At 39.5% G+C, this 25,290-nt stretch overlaps 1 protein-coding gene across 1 annotated transcript; it reads left to right on the forward strand.

Moving 5' to 3' along the window:
* The first annotated feature begins 3,919 nt into the window (after positions 1-3,919).
* Positions 3,920-25,095, forward strand: CFAP36 (cilia and flagella associated protein 36). The gene is made up of 10 exons (XM_070734767.1): positions 3,920-4,463; positions 7,787-7,851; positions 9,610-9,711; positions 10,575-10,689; positions 13,751-13,838; positions 15,306-15,357; positions 17,753-17,858; positions 18,757-18,887; positions 23,550-23,702; positions 24,731-25,095. The coding sequence occupies exons 1-10, from the start codon at positions 4,337-4,339 to the stop codon at positions 24,815-24,817; spliced, it is 1,026 nt and encodes a 341-aa protein (XP_070590868.1). The 5' UTR covers positions 3,920-4,336; the 3' UTR covers positions 24,818-25,095.
* Positions 25,096-25,290: the final 195 nt, after the last annotated feature.

Below are 25,290 nucleotides of genomic sequence, written 5' to 3' on the forward strand. Positions count from 1 at the left end.
TTATTTTATTTATTTATTAGATATGTATGCTGCCCCTCTCCGCAGACTCGGGGCGGCTCACAACAAAATACAACAATTCATGACAAATCTAAATAATTTAAAATATTTTAAAAAACCCCATTTACTAAGTAAACATACACACAAACATACCATACATAAATTGTATATGCCCGGGGAGATGTCTCAGTTCCCCCATGCCTGACGACAAAGGTGGGTTTTAAGGAGTTTACGAAAGGCAGGGAGAGTAGGGGCAGTTCTAATCTCTGGGGGGGAATTGGTTCCAGAAAGTCGGGGCCACCACAGAGAAGGCTCTTCCCCTGGGGCCCGCCAACCGACATTGTTTAGTTGACGGGACCCGGAGAAGGCCCACTCTGTGGGACCTAATCGGTCGCTGGGATTCGTGCAGCAGAAGGCGGTCTCGGAGATATTCTGGTCCAGTGCCATGAAGGGCTTTAAAGGTCATAACCAACACTTTGAATTGTGACCGGAAATTGATCGGCAACCAATGCAGACTGCGGAGTGTTGGTGAAACATGGGCATACCTAGGTAAGCCCATGACTGCTCTCGCAGCTGCATTCTGCACGATCTGAAGTTTGTATATTTGTATTATTCAACTCTTTATTGCACATTTCAAAATAGCATTAGAGAATATAAAACACATTTACTTTTCCTCCATGCAACAAACAGAAAACAATAGGGAATGTTGAGATGGTCTTTTCTCAATTATTTCCCCATTTCTTTATGTTTGCCAATTTTAACCTCTTTCCCTGAAGAAATTAAAATTAAAGATTTCTGACCAACTGTAATTGGGTTCATTTACTCCATTCTACAAGGGAAGATTGATTGATTGATCGATTTCATTTCTAAAAAAGAACTCTGGGTGATATATAGCAAAACATAAAAATATAAATTAGTACATAAAAATTAAAATGTTAGAATTAAAATGTTAGAATTAAAAATGTAAAAAGTTATAACAATTTTTAAGGAGGCAAAAATAATTAAACCCTGCTAAAAATTAGCTGAGAAAGGTAAAAACTAAAGATAGAGGAAGGCAAAAAGTCTTCTCAGCATGAAAACATCATATGAAAAAAAATGCCAACAGTAGCCTAGAAAAAGACATTCACAAATCTTTGACCAATACATGGAATGCACTATTCTTTGTCAAAATGCATTTATGTTAATAATTTATTTCACCTTTAAAATTTTGCCTTGAAATTAGGTTATTATGTTTATAGCTCTTATAGATATCAACAAAAATAATGGCTGATGTTGTATTTTAAGAATTCTGTTTATGATTGTTAAGGTATTATAACAGAATCTTGAGGTTTTTGGGATGTCTCTCTCTACATTGTATAACAAGCAAAACAAGATTAGGTTATTTTTGTAGTTTGGGGGAAGAGATTGGGATGATTTACTATTTTTTTCTTTCTCAAGATTGAGCAATGCTTTCTAGGCCTCTTCCTCTTTTAACAGTTTATTCAATCCTTGTTGCTTTCCAGAGCCAAGTTTACACTCCAACTCATGCAGGTAAAATAATAGAATAAGAGTTGGAAGGGAACTTGGAGGTTTTCTAATCCAACTCCCTGCTCAAGCAGGAGACCATATACCAATCTGGATAAATGGACGTCCAATTTCATTAAAAAAACGTCCCACGATGGAACATCTACAAGTTCTGGAGAAAAGCTGTTCTGGTTAATTGATGTGTCAGAATTTCTTTTTAAATTTTAGGTTGGATCTATCTTTGATAAATTTCCACCCGTTACTTCCTGTCCTGCCCTCAGAGGCTTTGGAGAATAGGTCAACCCACTCTTCTCTGTGATAGCACCCCAGCAGGCCTGCGGTCATTGATCTGATAGTATACCATCTGGATCTAGCTATTAGGGGATCTGAGTCTGCAGATAAGGGTGGCATAGAAATCCAACTAAATAAACAACTAAATAAAACAATTAATGACATGCATGTTTTTAAAAATGTTGTTTTTAATTGTTGGTTTTTAACTCTCTTGAACTGTTTTAAGGGGTTTTAATATTACATTGTATGTGTTATTTTTGGGTTGTGAGCTGCTGTCTTTACAAATCTGAATAAATAAATAAAACACATAAATATCTGAGGGACTGTCACAGAGAAGAGGGGGTTGACTTATTCTCAAAAGCACCTGAGGGCAGGAAAATAAGTAATGGATGGAGTGAATCAAGAGATCCAATTCACGGAATCACAGAATTCAAAGGGATTTTGGAGGACTTCAGTGCTCCTCCAGAACAGTGCTAAATCTGTATCCAAAAATAGCCTTGCTGACAAATCACACACGCAGCAGCAAATAAACCTGGGATGAATTTGGAAAAAGGTCCCAGGAGAACTCTTTTCATGCTTCAGTCCACATCCTTCTGAGTCTATGCTAGCTTCAGCCAAGCAAACTCTACTAAAGCCACCACCCCAGCTGCACGATGTATAATGCGTAGATTACACCCTCCCAAACTTAAGATTTATTGTTGAATAGAATTTTATTTATTTGTAAAACATGTATAGGATAGCAGTAGTTTGTATAAAAAGTCATGATAAAAGAGGACAATAGGACAGTAGGACAGGGATGGTAGGCACAATGGTGCGCTTATGCACGCCCTACAGTCCTCTTAGAAACGGGGAGAAGTCGACTGTAGACAGTCTAAGGTTGAATTTTTTGAGGTTTGGGGAAGAAACTAGAGTCAGGTAGTGCATTCCAGACATTGATGACTCTATTGCTGAAGTCGTATTTTCTGCAGTCGATTTTGGAGCAGTTTACATTTAGTTTGAATCTATTACATACTCATGTATTGTTGCGGTTGAAGATGAAGTAGTCATTAACAGGAAGGACATTTTGGTATATGATTTTATGAACTACATTTAGATCAGATCGCCTCCGATTTGATTTAAATGTAGTTCATAAAATCTAAATCTAACAGAAACCTACGAAATGAGTGATTTGGAAAGATGGGACATTCTACCATAGCACCATTGTAGATTTTCAGCAAATTGGAGATTTAGGATGCTGTGCTGCATGGGAGAGAAAATGTCTTATATTTTATTTTTTAAGAGTAGCGTGCTGCTCTTTATGAAGTTTTAAGACCAGAGATCTGAAGTTAAAAAATAAAAAGAGGTGTTATTGACATATTTAGAAAAATGATGTGGTCACCTACTCATTCAGTGACTCTGGCCAGCTCACAGAAAAACCCCAAATACCAAATTCAGCCCCCCCATCCCCAAACAACAATCCAACCTCTTGGGCTCCACATCATCCTGGGGTCCTCTTCTAAAACTGCCACCCTGGCTGCACATTATAATGAGAGTGGCTGATGACTGTTTTCCCTATCCGCAGGTGAATATAGATGAGAAGGGAAAGGGGAACTTTTATTTATTTTATTTATTTGTTTTGTCTACTACATAATGGAGGTATGTGAAGATATAATAGTATTTATATACATGGCACTAGTAGAGATAAAATATTAGAAAAACATTATAAATAATAATCATATACATGATGCTAGTAAAAAAATTATATATGTGTATATATGTGTACATACATACATACATATAAATATATACATACATATACAGTGGGTATGGCTAGCTGATGAAGCCAAAATAAGGCCGAAATAGATCTATCCTAGTCTCCCTTAATTTTCAAATTCAGCAAAAAAACCCAACATGTGACACATATATATACGTACATACATACATATATATACGCACACACACACACACATATATAAAGAAATAATAATACGGGACGGAAGGCACGTTTTGCACTTATGCACGCCCCTGAATTGGACTTTTGAATTGAATTGCTTCGGACTAAATTCCTAACGGCCCCTCTCCAGCTTCGTCTCTGAGGCAGGCAGCGCAATTAATCCCTGCAGATCTTTCGGGTAATTTGAAAGCCTGCAGGAATGCAATTAAGCAATCTGGAGAAAAGGCAACATGCCAACTCTCCCTCCACGCGCTCCAAACCGTTGAGCTACAGAAGCTCGACTCTTACAAAAAAGATATATAATTGGACAGCAAGGGGGAGGAGCGGCGCATGCTTATTGAGGCGGCCACGATCTCGCGCCTTCTCTCGCGAGCGTTCATTTCAGACCCTTTCTCTCCCCCCTCCCCCTCTTTTAGTGACGGCGATTGCCATAGTGACGGCAAATCGAAGGCCAACCGTCGCCGGAGTTTTGGTGTCATCTGGTTTTTTTTCCCTTCCCTCCCTCACCCTCCGGCGCACGCGCACGTCCTCCCATTTCGCCGTCCAGGGCGAGAGAGGCGCGAGCGAGCCTCCTGCGTTTGAGGGCGTGGGAGAAAGGGGAGGGGAGATGTGATGGCGACCGAGGGAGAGGCGGAGGTTGAGGCTGAAGTGGAATGGGTGGTAGATAGCATCGCCGGCTTTCTCCGCAGCCCCGCCTGGTCTATCCCCATTCTGGAGTTTGTGGAGCACAAATGTGAAGGTGAGAAAGCCTGTGGGGCCTGTGGAAATCCCGCCCATGGGCTGGTCGCCGCGTCCGAATTGCTATCCTCGGGCGGTGATTTTTCTGTATTCTGCTGGCTTAACGGTCTATGGACTGCTGCTGCTATTATTATTATTATTATTATTATTATTATTATTTTATTATTATTATTATTATCATCATCATCATCATCATCATCATCATCTCCGCATTACGGTAGTTCATGTGGAATGGGAGTACAGTATGTGGAATGGGAGTGGCTGCTGGTCATGATTCAGCCGAAGCTGTTTTGGTTTAGTATCGCATTGATTTCGGTGAGCCCGCTAACCAAAGGGGTGTTTATTTTTCCCTTACGATGTACAATGCGATGTAGAATTATTACACTCCCCAAATTAAGATTTCTTATAGAATATTATTTATTTATTTATTTTATTTGTCAAACATGTATAGGATAGTAGCAGTTTGTATAAACATAACGTGTTTATATGGTGGAAAGTCTTAAGCATAAAATGTATCAGGAAAGACTTAATGAATTCAATCTGTATAGTCTGGACTCGCAGTATTTCCCAACCTTGGCAACTTGAAGATATTTGGACTTCAACTCCCAGAATTCCCCAGCCAGCAAATGCTGGCTGGGGAATTCTGGGAGTTGAAGTCCAAATATCTTCAAGTTGCCAAGGTTGGGAAACACACTCTGGAGGACAGAAGGGAAATGATTGAAACATTTAAATATGTTAAAGGGTTAAATAAGATTCAGGAGGGAAGTGTCTTTAATAGGAAAGTGAACACAAGAACAAGGGGACACAATCTGAGGTTAGTTGGGGAAAAGATCAGAAGCAATGTGAGGAATTATTATTTTACTGAAAGAGTAGATGCTTGGAACAAACTTCCAGCAGACATGGTTAGTAAATCCACAGTAACTGAATTTAAACATGCCTGGGATAAACATATATCCAGACTAAGATAAATACAGGAAATAGTATAAGGGCAGACTAGATGGGCCACAAGGTCTTTTTCTGCCGTCAATCTTCTATGTTTCTATGTTTCTAAGTAGAATGTAACGATAAAAGAGGACAGTAGGGCTGGGACGGTAGACACAGTGGTGCGCTTATGCTTGCCCCTTACAGACCTCGTATAAATGGGGAGAGGTCGACTGTAGATAATCTAAGTTTAAAGTTTTTGGGGTTGGGGGAAGAAACCAAGCATTGATCGCTCTATTGCTGAAGTCATATTTTCTGCAGTCGAGTTTCAAGAAGTGTACATTTAGTTTGAATCTATTACGTGTTCGTGTATTGCTGTGGTTGAAGGTGAAGTAGTCATTAACAGGAAGGATATTTTGTTATATGATTTTATGAACTACATTTGGATCAGATCGGAGGTGATCTGATCTAAATGTAGTTCATAAAATCTAAATCTAATTGAAACCTATGAAATGAGTGATTTGGAAAGATGGGACATACTACCATAGCAAGTTTGTAGATTTGCAATAAATTGGAGATTTAGGATTCTGTGCTGCATGGGAGAAAAAGTGTCTTATATTTTATTTGATAAGAGTACCGTGCTGCTCTTTTTATGACATTTTAAGACAAGAGATCTGAAATTTTAAAAAAAGAGGAGTTTTTAACATATTTAAAGAAAAATGATATGATCACCTACTCATTCCTAGTGACTCTAGCCAGTTCATAAGAAGAAAACCCCGAAATACAAAATCCAACTTCCCCCACCCCAATAACAATCAAACCTTTTGGTGGGCTCCACATCATCCTGGGGTTCTAGGCCTCTTGGCAAAACTGTGTCTTCTCACTCTTTCAAAGGAGTATCAATGTGGGAGCCAATCTTCTCTCCATGTGGATGATGCTTCATAGGGAGGGAGCCTATTGTTCCCACTAGATCATGGGTGTCAAACTCGTGGTATCACCTTGCTGACACATGACATTTTGTGATTCCACCCCCCCCCCCCTTTGTGGAGCTGGGGTGGTCTCCATCCTGCAGGCCACCAGCTTGATACCCCTGCACTAGATGGACCTCTTTAATAAAGAGGACCATCAATGTACCCTTCCTCACTGATCTGTTGGTTGTAACCTGTAAAAGATAATTCTTCAGATAACTTGACCACAAATCATGGAGGGCTTTAAAGATGACAACCAGCACCTTGAATTGGACCTGGAAGCAAATCAGAACCAGTGCAGCTCCAACAAATGCAGTTATTTGGAATGGAATGTGTAGAATTTTAAGTATTTCCCCCCTTTTATCATGAGGGTTCTATTAATCTGTAGTTGCTTCTATTTTTCTTATAGTAGGTGTTTTTGTTATATTTTAGTTTATTGTAAACTTCTGGGAGTTAAAATTATTTGGTGGTATATAAATTTAAATAAATAGCAAATAATAAAACTACTAAAGTATACTACAGGTTAAAAACTTTTGTATGTATGTATGTATGTATGTATGCATGCATGCATGCATGTATGTATGTTTAATACAGTATATCCCTTGACATCTGTTTAATATTTTAAAGAATGGGATGAAAAAAATATAGAATGTTTTATGGAACTTGGTAGATTTAAAAGTAAGAATCAGAATGAGAGAGAGACAGTCAGACAAAGAGAGAAAGGAAGAGGATGTATATATATATATATATACATCTATGAGAGAAGACAGAGATGACAGGGAGGAAAGAATAATGGGGGAGAGTGAAAGAGGAGGAGAGAAAGAGATGTCAGAGAGAGAAAGAGAGAGATGAGAAAGAGGGGAGAGAGAAAAAAGGAGGTAGGGGGGAGAAAGAGGAGGTGGAGACAATGCCTGAAGGACTCCATCTTATCACTGGGTGTCCAGGTGCTTCAGCAAGTGGTGGGCTGGATTTCTATTAGTGGTTCGCGGGATTTAAAATTATGAATGTAGTGGTCCCTGAGGTCCAAAGGTTTGGGGACCCCTGGCCTAGGACACTGAAGCTGCTACTTCATTTGTTCATTGTCAAGATTACAGAGTGACTTGGCTCAGGTGAGCTGTCAAATCTTCCAAACGCTTTCTTGCAATTTCCTAAAATGAATAAATAGTGCGTGTGCGTGTGTGCGAGCGAGAGAAAGAGAGAGACACACACACACAGAGAAAGTGCTAGCTCCCTGACGTGTTACATGCACCCTCTTGGGGTGCATAAAATTGCCTTTGCAACACATTTGATACCAGCTGGAGCTTTTATTTTTATATATTTAATATTTTAGTTCAGATAAACTTTGTAGTGTGCAAAATGCAATTCTAACATATTAGATGAAACTATTTTTTTAGTTTGCATATTTTAAAGAACCACAAAATATTATTTTTTTCAGTTTTTGATGATGAGGAAGAAAGCAAGTTATCTTACACTGAAATTCACCAGGAATATAAAGCTTTGGTAAGTAGAATTCCTTAACCTTTAAAACATAATATATTAAAGAAGAAATGTGCTGTGTATCTTTTTGAATATACAGTGATCTCTTGGTTAGCGCGGGGGTTACGTTCCAAGACCTCCCGCGCTAACCGATTTCCGCGTTATACTGGATGCGGAAGTAAAAACCACCATCTGCGCATGTGCGCCATTTTTTTCATGGCCGCACATGCGCAGATGGTGGAGTTTGCGTGTGGGCGGCGGGGAAGACCAAGGGAAGGTTCCTTCAGCCGCCCAACAGCTGATCTGCTCCGCAGCGCGGAAGCAGCGAGGAGCCGAAGATGGGGTAAAGGCAAAGGGGAAACCCCATCTTCGGCTCCTCGCTGCTGCCGCGCTGCGGAGCGGATCAGGTGTTGGGCGGCTGAAGGAACCTTCCCTTGGTCTTCCTGCCGCCCAGGCAAAGGGGAAACTCCAAGATCGCTTGCCGCTTGCCGCTTTGCAGCTTGGAGCCTTGCTTCGCCTCCTTCGCTGCAATAGGCAAGCGGCAAGCGGCAAGCGATCTTGAGAAAGAGAGAGAAAGGAGGGCGACTTGCCAGTCCACGCCCCCCTGGATGAACAGCCTCGCATGGCCCCAGCGCCGGGCTCCGCTGTTGCCTCTGCCCCCATTCGGCTCTGCAGCTGAGAGGCCTTCCCGGCAGAGCCCTCCCCAACAGCTCCCGCTGCCAGCGCAAAAAAGAAAAGAAAAAGAAATCCCCAAAAGAGGCAGGCACAAAGCGGGGGCACAAGGGGAGCTGCCCGGCAGAGGTTGCTTTTTTTCTTCTCGTGGGCAAGTGGAGGGGGGGAGAGAGAAGGGAGGAAGAGAGTGTGAGAGAGGAAGAAAGAGAGAGAGAAATGATAGAAAAAAGGGGAGAAAAAAGAGAAATGAGAAAATGATTGAAGCATAGTGACAGGAAAGAAAGAGAAAGAGACAGAGAAGTGACTCTTGGTGATGACGTATGACGTCATCGGGTGGGAAAAACCGTGGTATAGCAAAAAAACCGTGGAGTATTTTTTAATTAATATTTTTTGAAAAACCGCGTTGCAGCGTTTCGCACTAATCGAGACCGTGCTAATCGAGGGATCACTGTAGTATAAAATGTAGTTTCATTATTTGGTGAAGTCTGAACCCAGAGATTCTTATGTATTTATATAATTGATTAGTACCTGTGTATTCCAAGAAAATATGCATTGATTAAGGAGGTGTTATATGTATGATGTGCAAACTCACATGATCTGAATTCACCTCTTCTATTTTGAGTCTGGATTGCTGTAGAACTCCACAAGAATATATTTTATTTATTTGTTGAATTATATGCTTCCCATCTTACTCCATAACATGGAGGAGACATCTGAATCTTGCTGTATTCCATATTGGAGCAACGTTTCTCTTTTCCTTATAACTACTGTCTTATTTTTTTTTAAATATTATAGCTACATTTATAAGGCCAGTCATCTCAAACAGTGTGACTCTCTGGCATGCAGCAAGAAAAAAAATTACAATAAAATATATATAATACACAAAAATACTGAGGGATTTGGGAAATTCTGTTGTGGAAGGTCATTCATCTACTAATAAACCATTTATATGATTTTTAGATTTTAACCTCTAGATATATACTTTTATTAATGTGATTTCATTGTATTTTGTATAGAAGATACAACTACTGTATTTCTTCATTTAAAATAATTTATGTCCCAATTCTTCGATAAAAAGATGAATAAAAATTCTGTTTTTGTTTTTTAAAGGTTGAAAAATTATTAGACAGTTATCTTAAAGAAGTTGGAATTAATGAGGACAGGTTCCAGGAAGCTTGTATGTCTCCTCTTGCTAAAACACGAACCTCCCAGGTAAACTTTTTAACAAAACTAAAAATAGCAGTCAGCAACCTTTTTGTAGCTAATACTGTACTTATTAAAAAGACATGGATGAGACTTGCAAGTGATCTAGATGGATTTTTTTTGTTCCTTTCCTGCAGTTAGTTTGGGATGTAATATATCTACTACAGTATACAGTAATACAGTTTTAATACAGTTTTTTATAGCAGGGAATTGGGCTGGAGTGGCATTTTGGGAATGACAGAGTGCTTTTAGGGATTATAAACGTCTGCACTTTATCAGTTTAGAATAATAATATTAAGCTAATGGATATGAATAATGTCATAAATCTGAAAATTAGGCAAATGTGATTTAAAATTATTCATTGAAAATAATGGAATTTATGCATTATTACTCAAAATGGCTAACATTTTGGCCAGACACAGACAAAAAAAATCAGATTGGTCCACAGAAAGAAATAGACATGGATTGCTAGTAGATTGGGACCCTTGTTGTCCTTATAGAAGAATTAAGGACTGAAATTTTCCTCAGTGTCAGTGAATGTATCTTGCAGTCAACTAATCAATCAGCTAAGAGTTGCTCATATATTGCTCAATGACTTCTAGAATAGCCACCAAGCAATTCAGTGTTCAGAGCATTCAATGCTAGCTGAATGCTCACTTTTGGGACATTTTTTCTTCCAAAATATACTTATTTTTTTAAAAAGTCTCCAGAGCAGTCTTAAAACTACATTGGTTTTGGCTTTATGTCTCCCATACCTGAGACCTTACTACATGTCTTCCTAACATTTTGATTATTCTCATAAGAAAATTTGGAATTGTTTACAATTTGAATTTGTTGGCACCCTGAGATAAAACACTTTTCATTACTTTCAGGCCATTTTGCAACCAGTACTGGCAGCAGAAGATTTCAGATTGTTTAAAGAAATGATGGTCCAGAAAAATATTGAAATGCAGTTGCAGGCCATTAGAATAATTCAAGAAAGAAATGGTAAGAAATAATAAAAAGAATAATATTTTCATTTGCTGTGATTGGCTGGAACATGGGTTTATGTGGATTCCCTAAATCTGGAGATATATAGCCAAGTCTGAGGGAGAAAATCAATACTGATCAAGGAAATCTGATGGTGCAGCAACGTAAGGACACCAGATCTGCCAACTAGAAATAATTTAATTTTAATCTAATCTAATTTAATTTATTAGATATGTATGCCACCCGTCTCCATGGACTCGGAGCGGTGAAATAGTTAACACTGGTGGTTTGAGTCCTGGTAGCACCACAGGACAGGATGAGCTCCCATCACTCATCTCTAGCTACTTCCTTGCCCATTTAGCAGTTTGAAAGCATTATTGTAAGTAGATAAATGGGTACCATTTCGGTAGGAAAGGCTAGCTGCACTAGGAGAACAGGCGTTGATGAGACGAGACAAGATTGGCAGAGGAGGCCCCGGAAGATGTCATCAACTTGAAAGCCATTAGCCAATTTGCTACATGCCACTGCCAAGCTAGTTCGCCCCCCTCCCCACATGTTGCACCATTATAAGTATACAGGAATGAAACCTAACTAACTAGCAATTAGACTGTCAGGACTACTCTGTAAAGTGTAGATCTCCCTGACAAATGTATGCTTTACGAAATAAATAAAGTAATGATGAAAGGAAGGCAAAGAGTCTGAACTATATTATTGTTTTAAATTCTCTAGACAGTGATTATTTACTATGGTATATTTACTTGCTTTCCCATGTGTGAAGAAATTGATCTAGTATCAATTGGAAAAAATGATTTTATTAAAAAGGAACATAAAAGCCAAAATATGTTGGGTTAAAACCAGGGGTGAAATTCAACCGTTTTGAACCAGATTGCAGATATACTGGTAGCGGTGATTTGGTTCGCTGAACTGGTAAAATCCACCCCTGGTTGGCCCCACCCACCCTTGCCGCTCACCCCTTCCGCTCTGTGTGTATACCCGAGAAGGAGAAGAAGACTGGCCAAACTTTTCTTCCTTCACAATGAAGGGAAGGAATCCTGCTTGGAAGGGAGTGCCTGTCCCTTTAAAGTACTTCAATCCCCAGGAGGGAGGGGGCTGGGCAAGGAGCAGAAGCTCTGCTGGGAATCGGAGGAGAAAACTTAGGCTTCTCTCTGCCATAGCATTCAATGTTAAATGCATCAGCAGAGAGAATCTGAACTTTTCTCCCTCCATTCACAGTGGAGCTGCTGCAGTCTGCCCCTTAAAGGTACTTCGACCCTTGGGAGGGAGAGTGGGGGGACTATAAAAGGAGCAGCTCTGCTGTGAAGGGACGGAGAAAAGTTCAGTTTCTCTCTGTCACACCATTCAATGTGGCTGCTTCTCTCCTTGGGCTCATACACACAAAGCAAACACGAGGAGATGTGAGAAGCAGCCAGGATGAATGCTAGAAGATCTGGCCGAACTTTTCTGTTGATTCTGCGGGTGTGCCTTGGTCGGGTGCCACCCCCCCCACCTTGCCGTGAGTGACATCAAGTTGGCCATGGCCTCTTAGTTACATGACCACAGAAGCCATGCCCACAGAACCTGGTTAAAATAGTTTCTAAAGAAACAGTATTTAATAGCCAAATCTATTTTCATATCACCATAAAGGCTGTTGCAATGGCAAGTACATCATCCTAAAATCAAACCATATTTATATTTCCTTGTGCAGTACAGTGATCCCTCGATCATCGCGAGGGTTCCGTTCCAGGACCCCTCGCGATGATCGATTTGTCGCGAAGTAGCGGTGCGGAAGTAAAAACGGTGTTTTTATTTCCACAGCAGCAGCGAGGAGCCGAAGATTGGGTTTCCCCGCCGCCTCGCTGCTGCTGCTTGTCCGCGCGCGTGCCGCCCGCCCCCCGCGCTGTTGCTGGGGCCGCTTCTCAGCTGAGAAGCGGCCCTGGGGTTTCCCCCGCGCGCGCGCGTGCTGCCCGCCCCCCGCGCTGTTGCTGGGGCCGCTTCTCAGCTGAGAAGCGGCCCTGGGGTTTCCCCCGCGCGCGCGCGTGCCGCCCGCCCCCCGCGCTGTTGCTGGGGCCGCTTCTCAGCTGAGAAGCGGCCCTGGGGTTTCCCCCGCGCGCGCGCGTGCCGCCCGCCCCCCGCGCTGTTGCTGGGGCCGCTTCTCAGCTGAGAAGCGGCCCTGGGGTTTCCCCCGCGCGCGCGCGTGCCGCCCGCCCCCCGCGCTGTTGCTGGGGCCGCTTCTCAGCTGAGAAGCGGCCCTGGGGTTTCCCCCGCGCGCGCGCGTGCCGCCTGCCCCCCGCGCTGTTGCTGGGGCCGCTTCTCAGCTGAGAAGCGGCCCTGGGGTTTCCCCCACGCGCGCGCGTGCCGCCCGCCCCCCGCGCTGTTGCTGGGGCCGCTTCTCAGCTGAGAAGCGGCCCTGGGGTTTCCCCCGCGCGCGCGCGTGCTGCCCGCCCCCCGCGCTGTTGCTGGGGCCGCTTCTCAGCTGAGAAGCGGCCCTGGGGTTTCCCCCGCGCGCGCGCGTGCTGCCCGCCCCCCGCGCTGTTGCTGGGGCCGCTTCTCAGCTGAGAAGCGGCCCTGGGGTTTCCCCGCGCGTGTGCCGCCCACCCGCCCACGCCGTTGCTCGCGCCTTACCGGGGCAAGAGGGGGAAGACCCAGGGAAGCCTCTGCCCGGCGGGGAAACTCCACCATCTACGCATGCGTGGAAGGGCACGCATGCGCAGATGATGGAGTTTACTTCCGGGTTGAAAACTCGCGATATAGCGTTTAGCGAACATCGAGATCGCGAAACTCGAGGGATCACTGTATTTTATTTCATACTGAAGTCAGATGTGTACAACCTAATTGTCCCCTCAATAAATCTAATTGAGGTTGCTACGTCTAAAAAAAACAAAAAACATTTTATTTAGAAAAAAGCTTTGACGAAAATTCATATTTTAAATATAATTTATTTTCTAGAAAAAAATTTGGACTTTGATAATTGAATAGTTTCTTTATCTAATTTATGTGCCTCTCAACTCCTCAAGGACTCTTGAAATTAAAACTTTTAATCGTCTTTTGAAACCTTTATTCTTTTTTTTTTATGAAATAGGTGTGCTACCTGACTGTTTGACAGATGGATCTGACGTATATACTGAAACTGAAGAAGAAGAAATGAAAATACTAAGAGAGGTTCTTAGGTTAAAAATAGTTTTTTTCTTTGTTTTATATCACTTACTTAGGTATGGTCTCTTAAAATAAATTTTGATTGCCACAAGACCCACCTAATTTGCACTTGAAAGCATTTTGCAGCATAGTGACTGAGGAGGAATTATTCCATTCTGGGTTAAATTATAGCTATATCGTTAAATATTTGGAAAATTTGGGATACAAAATTCTAGCTCGACAGACAAATAAATATTGATGATATTTTTACTGAAGGGCAATGGGAAATGTTACATTTATTCTTAAATCTTTGTTTTAGAAAGTGTCATTGCAAGTAATCATTTAGCAATTGTTTCTGGCAAAAGAGTTGATAAAGAGGGAGGGAGAGAGGGAGAGAGGGGGGGGAGAGAGAGACAGATGGCTGCTTGCAATGTTATATGCTTACTTGAGTAAATATAACATTTTGAATTTGAGTAAATAAAGTATGTTAAATAATAAAAGTCTCTTTTGAAAGTTCCAGTTTGGAAGATTCACATTTATTGTAATTTATTTTTTAATTTACATTTATATACAACTTTTATTCTAAGAACTTTTATAGATGGGGTCTTCTAGCCTGCATTTGTTTACCCTAAAATCTAAGCAGAGTCTTAAGTTAGTTACTTGGCTTACATCCAAAAATCCCATGGCTAGCCTATACTGGGAAATTAAAAAAAAAAACCTAACATAGTGGAAGACAATGTAGGCTCAGCATTTAAAGACACTGAATCTCTTAGCTGGAAAGCTGACAGTCCGGGTTCAAAACCCAAGCACCACAGTATAGGGTGAGCTCCCATTCCTGTCCAAGCTCCTGCCCACCTTGTAGTTCAAAGGCATGCAAATCTGAGTAGGAAGGTAACATTGCCTGTGCTTTTGGGCATGGAGTGGCATCCCTGCATCTATGATCATGGAAATGCTGGCTCCCTCAGCTAAAGAACAGAATTGACCCTTACACTCTAGAGTCTTTACCTTTTTATTTCATCGTCACTAGAAGCAAAATCTTCTGTTTTTTTCTTCTTCAAGGAATTCTACAGGGCATATAGAGATCTCTTATTTTATCCTCAGACCCTCAAAGCTATGATGTAGATTAGGATGGGCATAAATAAATCTACTGTCTAAATAGCAAAAACAGTAGTCAAGATTTGGGTTCCCTGGGTTTAATTATTCCTAATATTCATAGTGACATCTCACTTCTCTCCAGTCTCTGAATTCGCTTTTTCTATGATTTTGATTATTACATTTTCTTTCATTATGTTAGCTTAAATTTTGTATATTAGTCTTTTTTGCAAACCTTTTAAAGATGTATTTTAATAGAGGTAAATTTGCTCTGATTTTTCTTGTCATTTTTAAAACCTTTTTCTCTTTTGTAGGTTTATTACATTAATTATAAACTGCAACAATCATATAACTCTTAAAGAATGGTAAGGTAGTGTATATATTAAAGTAATTCTTGTTTATCTTTGCAGGAAGTCTAAGGAAGAATACGATCTAGAGCAAGAAAGAAAAAGAAATAATGAGGTATATTGGGAAATCAATTCAACAAAAACCCAAATGGTTGCAATTATATAATTATTAAATTATATAATTCAGTAAATTATTCAGTAAATTCAACCTTCAGTAAAAGCTGCCCAGAGTTGCTTCATAGTTAGATAGGCAGTATATAAAATTAAATATCGTATTTTTAGAGTATAAGATGCTCCTGAGTATAAGACACACATTAGTTTTTGAGGACAAGAAAAACTAGAAAAAAATAATTCTGTCTCTGCCCACTAACATCCATTGGTATTCATCTGGCTAGTGTATTTGTAGCAAACAGCAAACAGCCTGGTCAGTTTCAGCACTTATCGCAGCCTGATTCACAAGAGCAGCTGATTGGTGATTGGATTGGCCTCCCAGAATACTGTCAATCAGCTGTTCCAGGCTGTGGGGATTGCCACAGCCTATCGCTGCCTCTGTGTCACCTTTTTGGCCTCTGTCACTTTTTGGCCTCTGCGCATTACATTTTTGGCGTCTGCATGCACCATTTTAGATCTGTTACAGGCTGCCGGGATCGCTACAGTACATCGCCACCAATTGCCGCCTCATGTTGTGTTTTTGGCCTCCACATATTGCATTTTCGGCTGGTTCCCTGCCGCCGCCACCCCCACCAATCCCTGCTGCCTGGAAACGGCTAAAAATACACCTTGCGGATGCCAAAAATGGGACATGGAATTGGCTGAAAATGTGCCACATGGAGGCTAAAAACGGGACATGAAACTGGCTGAAAATGCGTTGCACAGATGCAAAACACGGGGCCTATGGAGATCAAAAACACGATGCGCAAGAACCGAAAACACGATATGCGGAGGCGATGATGTGATGCGGTTATTCCTTTAGCCTGGAACGGGTCAAAAATGGAGCTTGCGGAGGCTGAAAATGTAATATGTGGAGGCCAAAAACAGCTGAAGTGTGGGGGTGGGCGGGGCTTCATCAACATTTGTTGTATAAGATGCACCATTTATTATTTATTTATTATTTGGACTTCTAGGCTGCCCTTCTCTGTAGACTCAGGGTGTTTGGAAATCCAAACATTAAAATCTATAAAACTAATCATAAAGCCTAAGACAATAAATATTAAATTAGTCCTAAAAACCCCAATAATAACCATTCAACCACAACCACATTGAAGGACAAATGGAAGTGTCCTTGGAAGACAAAACCCACAGCCACTCCTTGTCACGGTTGAGATTGAGCCTGTTGGAACCTATCTATGCTGTTTTTTTATCACTGTTAGCCACCCCGAGTCTACGGAGAGGGGCAGCATACAAATCCAATAAATAATAATAAGCTCCAGAGACTGGCACATCACCTCTTCTGCTTCAATGAATTGGCACGAGGTGGAAATGTACAGCTGAGTCATCAGTGTACTATTAGTAACTTGCCCCATATCAACAGATGATCTCACCCAGGGGTTTCATTTATTTCTCATCATTGATTGAATAAAATGATTAGCATATTCCTACCAAATGAAATAGTTTTTGTTGTTAACTCTTGATTATTTGCTTGTATCCACCTGTGGTTTTGGCATGATTATGATGCATATCTTGACTTGATGATACTAAGAAAATAATACAAGCTGACATTTTTGTCCCTGACAAAACAAAAAGCTGATATTTGGAATTGTAATTGATGCATGACATAGTCAACCAATTCAAAAGTTCTTCTAGTTAATTGACTCATCCTTGTGCAGTGCTAACATATTTCTTCATGGAAGCTGCTGTTTCCTCAGTACTCAGTTGCCTGTGAGCTGTAGAGAGGTACACCACAAAGTGGTTTACTCTGCCTCAGAAAATGCCAGCAATAGTTCCTGGCAAAATATTACACAAAACTAGGTAATGGCCATTTGCCTGGAAGTTCATCACTGTTTCTATGCTGCCAGCCATGAAAGCTTATGCCAGTATATTGTTCTGGGTCTGTTTACCTAACTTACCATGTTGGATAAGTTGAGGTAGAAATTTGCACAATGAACTCCTTTCCCTATACATTTAAACGTTCAGTGCTAAGGTGTTTGCTGAGTATTATGAAAAAGGTTTTTTGTTTTTTGTTTTTTAACGAGAGACGGTAGTTTTATTTGTAAACTAGAAAAGTACAGGAAGCGATGAAACAAAATCTTGCAAAATCCTAATACATTCTTTCTTTAGGATAACAACTTAGTCTTAATGTTTTAATTATTCCTAAATCCTGCCAACTATTTTAATAATAAAGATAGTAACTAGATTTAAATAACGTTTATTAAATAATGCATTTTATGATATGTCCCCAGGGATTGGGCTGCATACAAATTCAAATAAATAAATAATAAACAGATGTTACAGTATTTTCTGCTTTTGCAATGCTTAAATTGATTTCTCAATATTTTTTCTTAAACATTCAGGCACATGATAAATTGAAATCATCTGACGTTGCACATAAATCTCCAGGACACTTTAATGAAAGTGCAGGATCTAAGAGGCCTCTAAAACACACTACAAAATTGCCAGGTATGATTATTTTTAGCTATTTGCCACATTTATATTAAACTTTGTGTATGTATGTACTTTCCAATTCAGCTTGATTCCTATTGAAAGAGCAAGTCCATGTAGTTTTCTCGGCAGCAAAAATTTTTGGAAATAGTTCCTCACTGCCTTCTAAGAGAGTGACTGACCTAAAATCACTCAACTGGCTTTGGGCTTAATGCAGGACAAAGCTGTCTCACAGTATCTAACCTAGTGGCTGTAATTACTACCTGGCTCTTTTATAAAACATACTTAGTATTTATTCATATTTCTGTTGAAATAAATTTCTTGCTTCAACTAAATTAATGCCAAACTTTGTTAGTTGGTGATATCCATTATAGCAATTGGTCAAAACTCCATCACAAACAAAATCCTTATTTTCATTTTAAGATAAATTTAAGAAGGTATGTCTTTGCTACTGAATACACGGACAGTGGTTATACTCATTAGATGGCGTAGTTGGGGGGGTGGGAGGAATAAAAGATATTCACTGTCTAATTCAGCTTTACCTGAAAGTAATTTGTTCATGACATGTATTTATTTCAGGTTTGTGGTTTTTCTGTTCTTTAAAGTTGCAGCTCTAGATCAAATGTCAAAAAGCTGTTTTTGATACTGAATCCCAGTTCTGCTATGGATTTATTTAGTTTTTCATCGCTTGTGAAATGGAGAAACAAAATAGTGGTTTTCCTTGTCTAATGGCTAAGGACACGTCTCCATCAAATTTAACTCTGAATTGCTTTGCCTATTTCATCATTTGCAATTATTCTAAGAAGGGAAAAATTACATGAAAAACCTTTGATTTTATTCTATTCAAGTTATGGATGATTAATATGTTCGTATATGGCAGACATGAGTATATGCATTTATTTCAATATATATTTAGGTCCAGAAGCAAAACAAACTGATGTATCTATTCAAGATAATTCCTCTGTCAAACTGAAGGAAGATAGCTTCAGGAAAGCAGTTGGGGATGGCTCTGAATATGTAACAAAGCAAGGAGTGCTAGAAGGACGTGTAAGCTGAATGCGTGCTTTATTAAAAAATATTAATGAACTAATATTTTGTAACACACACCCACACACCCACTCACATAACATGCAATAGCTATATAACAATAACATTCTAGGATCTTATAGATGTTGTGCATACCTAATAATACAAAGCATTCATTGTAGCTTACAGATTAAAGCAAGCCACAAGGAAAAAACTGATATATAAGCTCAATTATTGTCAAAGTGATAAGAGCAATTTTGTCAGGTTTTTAAATGTACTATATTCATCCCAGGATCCAGACAGATAGCAAAAGGTAGTGAGTTTTAATGGTGGGGAGCAGTAGAGAACAATAGATTATTTGTGGACTTCTGTTATGATTAGATCATTCTTTGATTGCTTTGGTGGCATTCCAACCTGCATGTAGATAGGGCTCATTAGGTCAGCTTGCCCCAGTCAACTTAAGAACTCTAGAGCAGTGATTTTCAACCTTTTTTGAGCCGCGGCACATTTTTCACATTTACAAAATCCTAGGGCATACCACCAACCAAAATGACACTCTAACACAGTACATATTATACACCATCAGGACAGACATAACTAGCTGAGGCTGAGGCTTCATCTAGTGGTGGCAACATTTACCTCCAGTCCTGACCAGGATTAGAAATCGGGACCACGGGGAGGATTAGCAACTTCAATTATTCGCCACGGCCACACAATGACAAGTGCGTGGCAGCCCGAGCGGTGACCTTCCTGGGTGTGAATGAGAGGTGGCATGCTATTGGTTTATCGCTAGTGGTCAGGATGAATCCTGGATGGTGATTGGTCAGTGAGCATTCCCTGTGCCTCCACTCTTCCTGTTGCTGATAGCTAGAGGGTTTGTGAGGAGAATGTTTATGTTCGGATGGAGGTGACTGGCGGCGGGCCAGATATATGGCCTCCGTGGGCCATATCGAGCATGCGGGCCAAAGTTTGGGGACCCATGTTTAATTTCTCCACGGCACACCTGACCATGTCTCACGGCACACTAGTGTGCCACGGCACACTGGTTGAAAAACACTGCTCTAGAGGGTTCCAGGAATAGCTTAGTTTTCTCTGAAGGTCTGATGGGCTTTAGAGGTTCTTGTAAATAGGGAATACTTTCTAAGTATCTTGGATACTGAAAGCTCTACAATACAGTGTTTGGTACACTACTTCCATCTTCCTTTGATCTTTTTAAAATCAGTTGCTGTGTCCATGATTCATTCTGACATCCAATTACTTTCTTCTTTTTCTTCATTTTTGGCAGTCTTTTTCACATTCTACTTGTGAAATTAGAAATAGAACAAATTCTTTAAGTTCATTCCATAATTCCTCTGGTTCTCAATGGCCTTTTACACTCCAAAGTGATCCTGGAAAATGATGGGCATATCTGCAAGATCTTATTGTGGAAACTGACTAGCTTTCTTTTTTCATTTTAACTTGGAATTTACATATGAGCAGTTGGTGATCTGTTCCACAGTCAGCATCTGGTCATAAATTTGATGTTGTAATGGACACTTCCATCTCCTTTTTGCAATAATTTGATTTTTATGTACTCCCATCTGCTAATGCCCCATATATTAAAAAAGGCCATCTTAAAAGCCACAAGACTTTATGTAAAGCAAATAACTAAAGGTAAAAGGAAGAAGAAACCGCTATGGTTTAGCAATGATGTAAGGGCTATAGCCAATGAAAAAAAGGCTGCCTATAGGAGGTATAAAGAGTCTGGAAGTATAGCTGATAGAGAGGTGTATAAAATGAGACAGAAGGAGGCGAAACAGATAATATATGCTGCTAAAGCCTCAAAAGAGGAAGAAATTGCAAAATCTGTAAAGAAGGGGGATAAAACCTTCTTCAGATATATTAGTGATAGGAAGAAGAAAAACTGCAGCATCACAAAGCTTAGTACCGGGAATAATACATGCATTGATGGGAATAAGGAAATCGCTGACCATTTCAATAGCTACTTCTGTTCAGTTTTCTCAAAAGACAGCTTACAAAATAATACTATAGAGGGATATAGCATTGCTTCCAGCTGTACGGATTCAGCTCCAGTGATCTTAGAAGCCGATGTCTTAGAAGAACTTGAACGATTAAAGATAAATAAGGCAATGGGTCCAGATGGCATCCACCCCAGAGTTCTTAAAGAACTCAGATCTGTCATTGCTACCCCCCTGACTGATTTGTTTAACCAATCCCTGTTAACAGGAGATGTTCCTGAGGATTGGAGAATGGCCAGTGTTGTGCCTATCCACAAGAAGGGCAGTAGAGAAGAAGCTGGTAACTACAGGCCAGTTAGCTTGACATCAGTTGTAGTTAAAATGATGGAGACTCTACTCAAAAAGAAGATAAACCAGCACCTAAAAAACAATAACTTATTGGACCCAAATCAGCATGGCTTTACTGAAGGCAAATCATGTCAGACTAATCTCATTGATTTCTTTGACTATGTCACAAAGGTGTTGGATCAAGGTGGTGCCGTGGATATTGCCTATCTGGACTTCAGCAAAGCCTTTGATACGGTTCCACATAAAGAGCTGATAGATAAATTAGTGAAGATTGGACTTAATCCCTGGATAGTTCAGTGGATTTCAAGCTGGTTGAAGCATAGACATCAGAGAGTTATTGTTAATGGCGAGTATTCTGAGCAGAGAGGTTACAAGCGGTGTGCCACAAGGGTCTGTTCTGGGTCCTATTCTTTTTAATATGTTTGTGAGTGACATAGGGGAAGGTCTGGTAGGGAAGGTTTGCCTATTTGCCGATGACTCTAAAGTGTGCAATAGGGTTGATATTCCTGGAGGCGTCTGTAATATGGTAAATGATTTAGCTTTACTAGATAAATGGTCAAAGCAATGGAAACTGCAGTTTAATGTTTCCAAATGTAAAATAATGCACTTGGGGAAAAGGAATCCTCAATCTGAGTATTGCATTGGCAGTTCTGTGTTAGCAAAAACTTCAGAAGAAAAGGATTTAGGGGTAGTGATTTCTGACAGTCTCAAAATGGGTGAGCAGTGTGGTCGGGCGGTAGGAAAAGCAAGTAGGATGCTTGGTTGCATAGCTAGAGGTATAACAAGCAGGAAGAGGGAGATTGTGATCCCCTTATATAGAGCGCTGGTGAGACCACATTTGGAGTACTGTGTTCAGTTCTGGAGACCTCACCTACAAAAAGATATTGACAAAATTGAACGGGTCCAAAGACGGGCTACAGGAATGGTGGAAGGTCTTAAGTATAAAACGTATCAGGAAAGACTTCATGAACTCAATCTGTATAGTCTGGAAGACAGAAGGAAAAGGGGGGACATGATCGAAACATTTAAATATGTTAAAGGGTTAAATAAGGTTCAGGAGGGAAGTGTTTTTAATAGGAAAGTGAACACAAGAACAAGGGGACACAATCTGAAGTTAGTTGGGGGAAAGATCAAAGGCAACATGAGAAAATATTATTTTACTGAAAGAGTAGTAGATCCTTGGAACAAACTTCCAGCAGATGTGGTTGGTAAATCCACAGTAACCGAATTTAAACATGCCTGGGATAAACATATATCCATTGTAAGATAAAATACAGGAAATAGTATAAGGGCAGACTAGATGGACCATGAGGTCTTTTTCTGCCGTCAGACTTCTATGTTTCTATGTATAGGGCATCATTTTGGTTGTTTGAAGCTACAAGGAAATCAAGGGAGCCATAGAAATTAGTAAGATGCCCTTTTTGGTTTCCTAAGCCAATTAAGGTTCCAGTCTCGTCACAAGCAGCACATTTTGTTTGTATATTGCTTGTATGTTCTGACAATTTCAAATGGAACTTGATCATGTAAACTTCTGCATCTGTGGTTGGAAGTCAACCGCAACAACACACAAGCACGAAATCAATTTAAACTAAATGTCAACTGCTCCAAACTTGACTGCAAAAAATATGACTTTGGCAACAGAGTAATCAACGCCTGGAATGCACTACCTGATTTTGTGGTTTCTACTCCTAATCCCCAAACCTTTAACCTTAGATTATCTACAATTGACCTCTTCCCCTTTCTAAGAGGTCTGTAAGGGGCGTGCATAAGCGCACCACTGTGCCTACCGTCCATGTCCTATTGTCTTCGTTATTTTTTATCATTAGTTATCTAATATTTTATTTGTACAAATTACCACCCTATAATTGTTTGACAAAATAAATAAATAAATATATATATATATAAATAAATAAATAAATTTGGACATTGACTGCATTTTATCAAAATTCTTACTTTACTCCATCTAAGCAATGCTGTCTTTCTTTACTTTTTGTCCTGAATGTGTTCTTTTGACTGAAAGATCCATTCCAATCAATCTTAATTCCCTGATGCTTAACATGTCCATTTTTAATTGCTTGAATTTTCATGTTGAGTTTTCTATGTTCATTTTAATTTCAACATCACAGAAAGCTGCAAACATAGGACCACATTTTCCTGTGTTCCATTTTTTCTAAACTTTGTTTTTCAGTCTCATTTTCAGCTGAAAGAGCATGATGTTTTGTGACATGGATGGATTTTGGGAAGGTTTTGATCACTTCTGCACAATATTGTATTTTTTTCTCTTGTTTTATAATTTGTTATTGGGACTTTAGCAACTGTATCTGATAAAATGTTTTTCAGAAATTATATATAAAATCTGATTTTTAAATTCAAATAGAAATTATCAGAACTTGGAGCAAAAGAGCTGAGAGAGCGTGAGGACTATCTAAAACAGAAACGAGATGCACTGATGGCTTTGAAGAAGAAATCAAAAACAAGTATCCCACCACAAAATATAGAACAGAAAGAAGAGTTGTCCACTTCCAAAGAGGTGAAGGATAACAAATTGCTGGTCTGTAACCACCTGTCTTCTTTAAAAATCAGTCTACTTTGGAAAACCATGGTTGTAATCTGAAAATGTACATCAGACTGAATATACTTTTACTAAGGCAAACAAGTTAATCTATTTAAAGTCAGTAGTTAATCTATTTAAAGGCAGTAGAGGACAGATAGTGAAAACAGCTAAATCTCACCAGTGGGGATGACTGTGGCTAGAAAAAGTTAATTCAGTTACTGACTAGCTCCTGGCAAAACATTCCTTTCATTCACCTGCAGCTGAATTGTGTTTGAGTGTTAAACATCTCAAGAAGTTGTCAAAAATATTGTCTGAAGTGCAGCCCTAGGAAAAAAAATTGAGATACCTTAGAAATTTCTTTTGATCATTTGACATGTCATCCCCTGCCTTTGACTAAACAGGGAAGATCTAGAGATAGGTTGCTTTGACTCTGCCCATAGTGGCATACAACTGTCTAATGCCAATGTGATCTTTTCCCCTCTTAAAAATAAAAGTAAGAAAAAAGTTTTTGAAAGCGATAGCCTACTAACATTCTTTTGGCCAGTTGAGGGAGGATAGATGATATTGAACATTTTTACTTTCCCATTGATGAAGTCATTGACAAACTTCATTGGCAATGCGATAAAGGTATAACGAATTTTCCCAGCATATAAATCAGAAAATACTATTACAGTATAAGAAAATGATTTAAACATTAGGCATAAATACAAATAAGAACTGAAATCACAATCATACATATTCCTGTCCAGGACAGAGCTAGTTTTCCCTTTCTAATATGTGAAGTAGCATTTTATATATTGCTTTTCTTGCTTTAATATAACCTATATAATGGTGATTTTATTTTTGTTTTAGTGTACAAATAAAAACAAACATTTATTTACATGTTCTACTAATTGTTTTTCGTCTTTTGCCTACAATCCAATTTATCTTGAGTGGAAATTTCATTGAAACAGATGTGAATACTAAACATAATTACTGTAAGCTAAAATATTTTTTCTTTTCAGGCAATGTCAGAAGAAGAGGAACAAAGATTGTTAAAGAAGCGAATCCTTGCAGCAAAACTAAAAGAAGAAGTCATTAATAAGCGATAGTTTAAAGAAGCTGCTTCTAAGGTTATATATTTGACCATGAACTGTTTGCTTACAACCATTCCATGCATTAACTTGATTTTATATATTATAAAAACAGTAATTCTTTAAATCGGTTCAAACGTAGAGTGGAAAGCAATGATTCCACTATTTTGTTTCTTGCTATTTCTGATATATGCTGGGTCAGGCTGGTGACTGTTGTACTTTTGTTGGATTTAATATTACTTTTTGAATGTTGCTGTCAAATACTTTTATTAAAACATTAAATTGGCTAAACTTAATTTTTGTCTTAAGATGGCCTCATCCTAAACAAGAGATGGGAAAAACATCTTCATACATGGGAAACATCAGTTCACACACTAATTAAAAACTGGGAAGATCATACATGTGCTTCACTGTGTCTGTTACCATAAGCAGATAGAAAAGGTTTAGTATTTCATAGGAATTGGATTTAAACTGTGTCATTGTGTGAATCA

The sequence above is a fragment of the Erythrolamprus reginae genome, chromosome 1 (assembly GCF_031021105.1).
Source record: "Erythrolamprus reginae isolate rEryReg1 chromosome 1, rEryReg1.hap1, whole genome shotgun sequence".
NCBI classification, from domain to species: Eukaryota; Metazoa; Chordata; class Lepidosauria; order Squamata; family Dipsadidae; genus Erythrolamprus; species Erythrolamprus reginae.